General features: G+C 36.5%; 1 protein-coding gene across 1 annotated transcript in view; it reads right to left on the reverse strand.

Moving 5' to 3' along the window:
* LOC150085776 (uncharacterized) overlaps positions 1 to 12,328 on the reverse strand; it is a 1,040,408-nt gene that overhangs the window by 17,738 nt on the left and 1,010,342 nt on the right. The window contains exon 16 of the mRNA XM_090374246.1: positions 5,811 to 6,117. Coding sequence (XP_090230372.1) covers positions 5,811 to 6,117 — 307 coding nt within the window. The remainder of the gene's footprint in view (positions 1 to 5,810; positions 6,118 to 12,328) is intronic.

A 12,328-nucleotide genomic window follows, 5' to 3' on the forward strand; every position in this document is an offset into this window, starting at 1 on the left:
ATACTGTACTCTATTCTTTTTATTTACTTCTCAGAATTGTCAGGCTTAAAACAATTTTAAGAATATCTTGTAAGCAGTTTATACTTAAAATATACAGGAACTCCCCGACTTACGGAAATTCGACTTAATATAAGTTTTTGCCGGCAGGTGCAAACTTAAAAAAATCGTGGAAACATATTTCGCATCCCATGGGAAAAAATGGAGGTATCATGAAAATATTGTAATGTGAACCCAATAATGAATTTTTTTTTTTTTGTAATTCGTTCTAAGTCCTTGGAAGTTGAAAATTTTGCTATATTACTAAGCTATTTATCTGTCTAAAAGGTCATATTTATAATGGAAATTGCACTACCCTTTCATCGTTATCATATGTTCCCATTATAAGAATCAAATGCCTTTGTAATATTTTTCTAAAGCATGTTTCTGGAGGTCAGGACAAAAAAACAATTTGCACTTTCCGGTTTATTGGGCTTTCTGTTAGTTTCATTTTCAATAATACCAATAACTGCAATTATGTGGGTTTTTACGTTATTATGGTAAAAAATATTCCCCTTAACTGAAATCTTCAATCATATCAAAAACAAATTTTCAGAAACTTCTCTTCATTCCTATTTACGTATTACAATGCTGAAGGGAAAGTGACCATCAAAAAGTGCAAGTGGTGGTAATGCCAGGAAATGGAACAAAAATTGATTTAGAAATGAAGATGAAAATTATTAAGAAGTACGAAGCAGGATAAAGTTTGTCATCTATTGCAAGAGTAATAGGTATCGCTGCTTCAACAGTGAATACCATTTTAAAGGACAGTGCACATATAAAAGAACATGTCAAAGGATCAACACACTTAAGATCAACAGTGATCACAAATGCCTCAGGCTTCCTTGCACCATATGGCTAATGATAATAACAGTGTTCAGGTGCTATATCGAAGATGGAACAGCTGTTAATAATATGGATGGAAAATCAGATTCAGAAGCGAGTGCCCGCCCCTGAGTCTAATGACCATTCAAACAAAAAGAACAAGTATTTATAAAGATATTAAGGATAAGTACAGTGAACCCCAACCCGAGTTCGTGGCAAGCAACGGGTAGTTTAATAGGTTCAAGCATCGTGCTGGCTGCCACAACGTTCAAGTATGCAGTGAAGTCGCCAGTGCCGATTCTGCAACTGCAGAGAAATTTTGTGATGTGTTGGAAAAAATTATTGATGAAGGCAACTATTCAGTGCAGAAAATTTTTAACGTTGATGAGACTGATCTGTATTGGAAAAAAATAACGGATTAAACATACAATGCTAGGTTTCAATGCGTCAAAAGATAAGGCCATGCTCTTGCTTGGGGCGAATGCACCTGGAGATTACAGATTAATACCACTGCTTGTGTACCATCCCGGAAATCCTCGTGCATTGAACATCAATAAAGCCACCCTACCCGTGCATTTCTGATCGAACCAGAGAGCATGGATAACAATATCTCTCTTTGAGGTTTCTTAGTTTAAATGCTGCTTCATTCCTGAGGTTGAAAAATATTGTCAAGACAACGACATTCCTTTCAAGTTGTTGTTATTTGGTTTTTAGGAGCATTAACAACTAAGGCCATATTGCTCCTTTCCTTTCAAGATTTTGCTTCTATTAGATAATGCTCCTAAACATCCTATACAACTAGATGATTTCAATTCAAACGTGAGAGTCATATTTCTACCGCCAAACACGACTTCACTCATCCAACCTATGGATCAGGGTGTTGTTTCGAATTTAAAAGCATACTATTTACTCACATTTGCTCAGACATTGTCTGCAATAGATGATAAGAAAACTTTTATGTTAAGAGACTTTTGGAAATCTTACAATATTTACCATGCCATCTTAAATATTAATAAGGCCTGGGTGGAATTTACTAAAAGTTGTTTAAATGGCTCATGGGAGAATATATGCCCACAGCACATAAAAGGCTTCAAAGGATTTGAAAAAGAAGAATGATATGAAGAGGTTACAGATAAGATTGTAAAGGTTGCAGAGCTACTTCATTTGGAGGTTGATGCCAAAGACATGGAGGAGGAATTATCTAACCAACTTATTGACTTGCAGGCAGTGATAGTGAAAGAAGAAAATGCTGATGAAGCTCAAGATGAACCAAATTAGGAGCTGAGATGGCAATGGCATTTCGTGAAATTGCATCGGCAATGGCAACGTTTGAGAAGATGGATCCTGACAGTGAACGATTCTTAAAAGTTAACAGAGGGGTGAATGATATGCTTGCTTGTTACAAAGAAAACTATGATGAAAAGAAAAAAGCCACCATCCAGTCATCCATTAATATGTTCTTTTGTAAGGTTGAGCAGCCAACTCCTTCTAAATCACAGCCCTCAACCTCCGAAGCGGCGTACTTATCAGCTGAATATGTCGATTGTGGCAACGATGCTCAAGAGGTAAAATGCCTGTTGTGCCTGTCTCCCCTCTCTCTTTTTGAAATATTTTTAAATTGTATGCTTTTGTAATTTTTCCTGCACATGAAATAAAAAAATTGAATAAATACAATAAATAATTCTATTTACAAGTGCGTCTAACATTTCTTTTTTGATTCAATCAATTCAGTGAGCACAGTTGCAAGTGCTGCACAAGCATGGGGGAAATTCCGACTTACGTAAAATCTGACTTGTGTAGCGTTCCACGGAACGCAAGTCAGGGAGTTCGTGTGTGTGTGTGTGTATTTTTTTTACTCAATTTAGAATTAAATCATTTACTTTAAACATTCTAGATTGACAGAATGAAGATAATTTAAACAAATTTTAACATGTTTAGCCATTCATCAAATTGAAAGGACCAAAGAGCCCTCTCTGTTCTCTTTAGTGTCTGGCAATTACAAACAAATAGATATGTGTAAAGTTTTTGTCTTTATTTAGGGTCATTGATAAAGAACTCATGAAAAAGCAGGTATATAATGATGGAATTTGGAAAAATATTGAAAACTTATCAAGTTTTTAGTATTGTGTTTATTTATACTTTTTTTTTTCTTTACAACAAAAACCCATATTTATGGGTAATTTAAAGTTAAGTTTTTAAACCAGTGGATTACAAGTGGTGGGTCAGTGTGTCTGGTCTCCAAAAATTATTTACCTCATCTTTTGTTTCCTTTGCCCCCATATGAAGGAATGTAAAAATTATTATCTACGCTAAGAAAATCTGTCATTTTAATCCAGAAGAATAACTACAAATTCTGTCCCCCCTGACTCTTCCCGTCAGTGAATACAGTTGCATGATTTTACACAACACTACTTACAAATGGAACAAAATTGAAAAGGCTGTTTCTTATTTGGTTTTTAGGAGCATTAGCAACTAAGGCTATGTTGCTCCGGGGATATGCGGTGATCATTCCCTGACCTTTCCGCATCCTCTGTATTTGGTGGGCATGGGCTCGAACCGCGGTCTAATCAAGAAGCATGTGCTACACACTGCTGCTCCTGCTCACCTGGCTATGGAGGCACCCAATTGAAAAGGTATGATAACTGCAACTCATATAGAGTCCTCTGACTGACAGCCTTGTATACAGAACCTTCTCAACTCCACTGCTACAAAATAAGAATGTGCATATAATAACAAGAATATGTATGCAAAAACATCCACAATATGGATTAATGAATATGCAAAGTTATGCCGGGATGTTTTCTCTAGCTGCTTTAGCATATCATTAAAACATTTACTTTATGATATGGTACATTTTGCATCTTCACAGGGCCTTACTCTGTCACCCACTCATTAATTTATTGTGCATGTTTTTGTATAGACATTCATATTATACATACTTACTATTTACAACAACTTGTGAATGATAATTCTGATTACTTTCAGTCTTTAGGTACAAGGGGAGAGAAAGAGTGGTGGAATTTCCCTATTCATGTTACGAAAAGTTAGTTTGTATCATATCACTATTATTATAGTGGTAGTGTAGTGTTTTCCTCTGATTACCAATTTATGTTTGAGGATTTTAGTCTTTGGTTTTTATTTATTGTTAACTATAAGGACCATATATGTGTTGGAGATTTTTTTTATCTATCAATACCCTTATAAATGTTGCTTGACACTTCTCAATAGTTCTCAATCACTGATTGTGAAGAACTACTCTCTGTCCTACTCAGAAAGATGCCCATTTGGGTCATGCATTTTTTTTGCAGAACTGGTAAGTATATAAATGTTTCTTTCAACTTTGATCACTTGATGTTAGAAGTAATCTTCACTTTTAGGAAAGCTCCTAGATTCAATGCCATTAGTATGATTATTATTAGTATCACTAGTTATCTAAATATGAATACAGGAAAAGTACATAATACATTGTTCGATTTGGCTAAATTTGGATTTATGATATCTCCATGGTCTGGAAATAATGTAAACACATTCCTTTTACTTAAAGATTAATAATGAAGGTAAGGCAGAGAAAATGTTGCAGGATAATTCCCTATAATCCTTTCCAGAATAAGGTTTCTAGAATGAAGAGCCTCTTTTTTTATGTGTGTGGAAATAAATAGCAAGTTCTGGTGAGATGAGCAAAATCTCAGATATGTTAAGCAAATAAGCAGGGGTGACCAACCATTTCCTTCAGTGTACCACACACATCATGTTGAATGTGCATCATCCACAAGCTAATGGAATCAATAACAAATACCCCTCTTCACCCACTCTCCCAAATGTTTTGTGAACTGTGTAAAGGAATTACTGCATATGCTAAATGCATGTAATAAAAAACTAAAACAATTTTACATTTAAAAAATAAATTTAATATATTTCAATGTTATAAGGAGCTCACTAATGCCTTACGTGCATTAAATGCTAATACTAAAAATGCTAAAAAAAAAGTAATGTTAAAAAAGTGATAAATACAAACCATGGGTTCCTATTAAGCTAAAGTCCTGGTTATAACTTTTGAAAAAAAGTAGAATTTATATTGTATATTCATTTGATTTATTTCATTGGTAGATGTGTCACTAACAACAGCTGTGTGTGTGTGTGTGTGTGTGTGTGTGTGTGTTTACATTTATATATATGTGCATTGGGTATTCCCATGTTTCCAACACTAACACATGAAGGGTTCGAAACATTAGAAACAAATAAAAAGGGGAGGGAGACTTTAGTTTTCAGACTCTTACTGCTTTGAAAATAGAGTTCCTGAGCAAAGCTAGTATCTATTATATATTAAACAAAAAAAAAAATTTACTCAATTTGCAAGAAAATGCAATTAAGTCACTTATGAATGCTTGATCCAAGAAATTGTTTTGTACCCAAGACCACAAAACAAAGTCTGTAGAAGCTAGAGTAGGGAGGGTGAATATATAGGATACTCTGGCTTGCTTGGCTAGAAATGACCTCAACTGCAGCTAAAGGTGCTTTTTTGTACCGTAGAAATCAGTTTACATTATGAAAATTTGATCTCCCATGTCGGATTTTTGCCAGAAGTCATTATATAACCTCTCCTCTCCATAATACTGACCACACTGCATAAATTTATTTATTTTGTGTAAAGGAGCATTGTTAGACACTCATTTATACACACAATAAATAAATTTGTAAGGAACTAGTTTAGCTGGAGAATGGAAGGTGTTTATGCTGTACTAATATTAGAAAATTAGCCCAGGAATTTTTCAGACATGCCTTGTATAATAACTGAAATGCTGGAAATTCACGACTGTAAGTTTTTATTTCATTGCCCACAAGTGATATAAAAATGTATTCAACTGTTCTTTCTTAAAGTACATGCTTCATAAACATCAAGCACATGTGGATATAAACAATCACTGCAAAGAAAATCAATCCACGCTTACCTTCCTAATGTATTTCTTTCAGTTTCCTTTTCCCTCTTTTCTTTTTCCGATTCTGCTTTCCTTTGTTTTTCCCTTTCCCTTTCCCTCTGTTCTCTTTCTCTTTCCCTTTCCCGTTCAGAATCTTCACGTTGTAACCTGTCTCTCTCAGCCTCAGCTTTCAAACTTCCCCAAGGAGCAGCTGTAGCTGCAGCAGGACTTGGAAAAGTGGGAGGTGTACGATGAAGACGACTCCATGGATCCTGTGCTGCTGTCAGACATCCAGCTCCAAGTTCCCTGGTTCCAAACATACTAGCTCCAGCTAGACCAGCTATTAAAAATATATTAAAAAGTCTGATAAGTAATGCTGACAGAATTTTGGTTAAATTTTTCTGTATTACTAGGATAAATTTAAGTAAAGAGTTATACTTCTGACTTAAAGACCAAAATCTCAGAAGTTTCAAAGACTCTTTTCAGTTTTATGAAAAGTATTTTCTTATATAAGAAAATCTGTTTTAAGTTCGAACCTTGAAACCTTTTTAGACAGTAAGATATAGTGTTGTAAGATATTTAAACTTAACATGCAGGATAAACAATTATATTCAGATTCTTCCAGATCAAAGCTGATAAACTTTGATTGTCAAAGACTGGAGTGTCATTTAATAGTATTTTTTAAAAATTATTATTATTTATTTTTAAGAGTCATCCTTAAAAAAAAAAAAAACACTTAAATTTCTGCAAGTTGTTATTTTCAGAAAGCAGTTGAGGCTTTTGACAAAGCATGTAAGTAAATTTAGCACAAACTTCCTTTTTTCAGTTTGCAAATGGTAATGTGATGATAAAATCCTTTTGCAGAGAGTAGCCTTGTGCAGGCGAAGTTTTTACGGCTCAGGAAAATAGAGACATTTTTTTCTGTTTTATTAACTTAAATTGGCATATTAACTTTTCTAGAGTAGCTTTATATTCCTAGTTATGATACTTAGTTTAAATTTTAACTTAGAGCTTTTTTATTATTACTCAGCATCGGTAAGGGTATCCAATCTACGTGTTTTACAAATTTTGCAGAGCCGGGAAACGGGAAGTTTTTTTAGCTATATTTAGCCGCTTTATTGACTAATTGTTATATTAAATTATTTTCTATAAGTAGCTTACAGACCTAGTTAAGATCCTTGGTTTATTCTGAATTGAGACAGCGAGATTTTGGAAGTTAATTAATACTTAAGTGTCTGTAGATTTACCGTTTATAACTTGCCGCCATTGTTATACGATACGTTATATCCTGAACTAGATAGCGTTAGCTTAGCACAGTACAACATGAATTGTTGAGGCGGCTTCCATCCTGCAGTGGGTTGATAATGGCTGCAGTATAATTTTTTTTTTTTTTTTTAAGTATAGTACAGTATATAGTATTATCAATTAATCAGAAAAATTTATTAAACTTATTGAACTTCATTGTCAATTAAATTGTACTTTTTAACTAAATACATATAATGACTTAGATTTTACAAATGTAACATAATTAATTAATACATAACTTGATATGGAAGTTATATAAAGAAACTTGATACTAAAAAAAAATATATAGATACACAGTGTTACAACTGTGTTGGGATACAAGTTTAAGGTTATAATTTTGTACTGTAATTGAAATTGAATCAAAATCATGACTCAGACCAGAGCAGCAAAGCAAAAGGTTCAAGCTAAATGGAGTGCTATGGCTCAGGAGAGAACTGAGAGGGACAGTTGCCTTCTGAATCACAGCCTTTTAAAATGCACTGCTTGCTTGATGTTTGTGGAGACATCAGGTACGGGACATGATATTGCCAAGGGTATATTGTTTGTGCGCGATGTGAGGAAATGAGGCAACAACTCAGTGTTGTTATGGGCCTATATATGAGAGCTTGAAGGACAGGGTGGATGCCCTTGAAGGATCTAAATTGAGGGGCCCATCAAGCTCTCAGCTGCCCACATCAACGTCAGAGCTTGCACTTGATCATCACGCAACACAGCGGCAACCCCCAAGGCAGAATGTGCTGGTCCCACAGGAACTAGTAGTTGTTGGTGACTCTATTGTCAGGGAAACGGGGAACATGCTATGTAAAAGGGATAGGTGGAACAGGGCCAGGGTATGACTGCCAGGGGCAAAGGGTGATGATGTTGTAGAGCAGATATCATCTTTTAAGGGCACAAAAGGTGATATTGTTGTACACTAATGATATTAAGAGTAGGAGACCGGCACAATTACTTAACAAGCACAGGTCACTGTTGAAAAAAAAGCCGTGAATTAGGGTTGAATTTGAGTGTCTGCAATTTGAGTGTCTGCAATTCACGATAGGAGGGAGTATATGACGAGAGCCTTGTCGATCAATTCGGCCCTGGAAAGATTGTGCAAGGCTCAAGGGGTAGAATTTTTTTCAGCTTGGGCTGTACTTGTTAACAGGAGAGACTGCTTCTACAGGGATGTGATACACTTAAATAGAAAGGGTGCAAGAATATTTGCTGATGCTATTGAAGCAGTGTTAGGTGGGTCGGTAAACTGCTAGCTTGGGGGGATACCAGGACTAATAGATTTATAGTAGCCACTGGCAGAGGGGAAAGCGATTCTTGCACTGCTTCTATAGGAATGAGCAGCAGCCTGGAAAACAAGATGCAGGCTATTTCAGAGACTGCTGGGAATCATTGCGGTACAAGTAAACACATGGGTTGTGTTAGGGTAGCTAAGAATAGGAACAGGTGCATGAATACCTGCATGTACACCAATGCTAGGAGTTTGGTAAATAAATTTCATAAATTTGAGGTATTGCTCAAAACATCAAAGGCAGATATTGTTGGGATATAAGGAATGCAGAACTGGAATTTGGGGAGTACAATGTGTACTCCCCAAATTAACTAACAGGAAGGATAGGAAGGGAGGAGGAGGGGTTATGCTATTAGTTAAGAAACACATAATATCCAAGGAAGTGAAGCCAGTCGACATCGCTGGACAGTGCAGTATCGAGTCAGTTTGGTGTGACATAAGCACTGAGAAAGGAAAAATGAGAGTAGGTGTGTGTTATAGGCCAAATGAATCTGATGAGTATAATGAGCAATTGTGCAGAAAAATAGAGTGGGCCAGTAAATCAGAGATTCTTATAATATGGGATTTTAATTTCCTAGATATTGACTGGAATTTGTGGGTTGGTCACTCACACACTAGCCAGGCTTTTGTGGATTTATTGGATGATAGTTTTCTACATCAGCCTGTTCGGGAGGCAGCTAGAGGGAGTAATACTCTTGATCTGATTATCAGTAGTGATTCTTCATGCATTAAGAATCTGCAGATAAAGGAACCACTAGTTGGCAGTGATCACAGTGTGCTGAACTAGGATTTACTCAAAGAGGTAATTTTTTTTTTAGGAGCATTAGCAACTAAAGCCATATTGCTCCGGAGATATGCGGTGGTCATTCCCTGACCTTTCCGCATCCTCTGTATTTTGGTGGTCACGGGCTCAAACCCCGGTTTAAGCAAGAGGCGTGTGCTACACACTGCTGCTCCTGGCTATGGAGGCGCCCCAAAGAGGTAACTACCATCAGGGGTAAAGGGAAGGGTTTTTGCTTTCGTAAAGGTGACTACGGTGGTCTGAGACAGTATTTTAATTCTATATGATGGGACCAATTGATGTTAACAACAGCAAATTCAAAATGGGAAGCATTCAAAGAATTTATCTTGGAAGCTACTAGGCTTTACATACCAACTAAGAAATATTGTTCGAAGTTTAGGCCTAAATGGATGTCAGATGAAATAATGAGACATATGGCAGGGAAGGAAAATGCATGGGATACATATAAATTAATGGGTGACATGGAAGCCTATGATAGATATAAGCTGGTCTGTAAGCAAGTCACAAAGTAGATTAGGCAGGCAAAGGCAGATTATGAGAAATCATTGGCAAAGGATGCAAAGAAAAACAACAAAGAGTTCTTTACCTATGTAAACTCTAGAAGGAAAGGGATGAATCAGATTGCTCCACTGGATATTGATGGTTCAGCTGTTGTTGATCCTTCAGGTGGCTAACAAACTAAATGAGTATTTTGCATCTACATTCACACATGAGGGGTTATTCAGGGAGGGGAATGCCAGAGGTGAGTTAAACTCTGACAGTGAGCTAGATAATTTTGTAATAACTGAGAGGAATGTGGAGGAGAAATTGTTGAAGATAAACATAAAAAAAGGCACCCGGGGTGGACGGGATCTATCCAGTTATATTAAAGGAGGCAGCAAAGGAAGTAAGCAAACCCTTAGCCATTATGAGAGCTTCTTTGGACTCAGAACCCATGGACTGGAAATGTGCAAATGTGACCCCAATTCACAAAGGAGGTGTGTGTGTGTGTGTGTGTGTGTGTGTGTGTGTGTGTGTGTGTGTGTGTGTGTGTGTGTGTGTGTGATTTGGTTTTTAGGAGCATTAGCAACTAAGGCCATATTGCTCTGGGAAATGCGGTGGTCATTCCCTGACCTTTCCGCATCCTCCGTATTTGGTGGTGACGGGCATGAACCCCGGTCTGATCAAGAAGTGTGTGCTACGCACTGCTGCTCCTTCTCACTTGTCTATGGAGGCGCCTCACAAAGGAGGATCAAAGGGCGATACAAGTAATTATAGACCTGTTAGTTTAACTTCTGTTCCAGGAAAATTAATGGAGGCACTGGTTAAAGAAGCACTGCAGGATCATCTAGAGAAGACTTCAGTTATAGTTCGGTCACAGCATGGGTTTGTTAAGGAAAAGTCTTGCCTGACCAATTTGATTTGATACCCCAGAGCAACATATCAACTCTGTGGTACTACACTGACAGTGGTAGAGAATGAAAGGGACCTGGGGGTGGTTGTGCAGGCAGATATGAAGTTCTCTGAGCAGTACAGACGGGCTGCAAGAGTAGCTCATGGTATATTGTCAATGATATATGGGAATTTTTCTAGCATGGATAAGGAGGTGATTATTCCCTTGTATAAGGCAATGGTCAGGCCACACCTAGAGTACTGCATACAGGTCTGGAGGACTCATTTCAAGAAGGATGTAGAGATGCTGGAACGAGTACAGAGAAGGGCAACAAGATTGGTGAATGGAACAAAGGGGTGCTCTTACGAAGAAAGGCTTAAATTTTGCAAATTACAGTGTCTGGAGACTAGGCATCTGCGAGGTTATCTGATTGAGGTGTATAAAGCTTTGAATGGTTTGAAAATGTTCAATGCTGATGGGATTCTTCCTCTTGCTCAGAATAATCACCTGAGAGGGCATAAATTCGAATTGAGGAAAGACAGATGCAGGATAGATGTGCAGAAGTTTGCCTTTAGTCAGCGGGTACATGGTTGATGGAACAGACTTCCATCCTTTGTTGTGGAAGTTGATAGCCTAAATAAATTTAAGGCTGAGCTGGACAGGTATTTGGAATGAACGGAGGGGTGAAATGGAAGCTTTTTTTTTTTTTTTTTTGGCTGATGCTGCATAAGCTTGCTTTCTTGCATCATATGCCTCTACTAATTCTAATCCTAATGCTAAAATTGCTCATAGAATATTACTTCACTCTGTATATCCTATGGAATAACAAAACAAGGAAAGCAATAGCAAATATCTACTAGTGAAATACCAAAACAACTACCTCTAAGGTCTCCAAAGGTCTTTATAAATTATATACACAATTCCCCCCCCCCCCCTCCTTCACTGCAGTAGAGATACACATCTGCATCCTTCATTCCTTGTTAAAGCAACATGATTGCTACATTTGTCATGGCAGAGTAAGATTGGATGGGAGGGGTAATAATTATACCTTAAGATTATTCCCCAAGCACATTCATGATGCACATGAATTATTATTATATTATTTATTATATTCTTACTTATATTATTTATATTCTTTATATTATATTATTTATTATTATTTTATTCACTTTCATTGTATTTTATTATGGCAGAGCTGCCATTAAGAAAATCACACCATTTTAATTCTTTGCCTTCCACTCCTATATACTGAAGTTTTATTACTAGAATATTATTATTAACCATATGATGCAAGGAAGTTTGAGGCTTATGCTGCACCAACCAAAAAAATTTCCTGAGTTATCCTGAGAGGGGGTGGAATCACCAAGAAAGAGAAAGATGATGATATCCAGCTCAGGACCCTGGGTTTGCCAAGCCTATATTCACCACATAACATGTTATATTATGTGGTATTGAATGTAATGCTTTAGAAATATCAACATGCACAACATCTAGTTGTTTATTCTTGAGAAATGCAGTTCTCATTCCATATTCTATAGTAAATAAATATGTGGATGTTGATCTGCCAATGATGAAACCATGATGTATATTATCCACTTTATTTTTAATAAAGCTACCAATTTAAATATAAATTATGTATTCAATGATCTTAGACAAGGCCTTAGCTTTATAAATTGGTCTGAAGGAATTAGGATATGTCCTATCATCTCTTTTGTACAAAGGAATGATTAGTGATTGCTTTAGAATTATGGGTGTCCTTCCTTCAGAAAAACAATTGTTGATTAAATGTA

Source organism: Mastigoproctus giganteus, chromosome 5 (genome assembly GCF_048544385.1).
Source record: "Mastigoproctus giganteus isolate SK-2022 chromosome 5, ASM4854438v1, whole genome shotgun sequence".
In the NCBI taxonomy this organism is placed as follows: Eukaryota; Metazoa; Arthropoda; class Arachnida; order Uropygi; family Thelyphonidae; genus Mastigoproctus; species Mastigoproctus giganteus.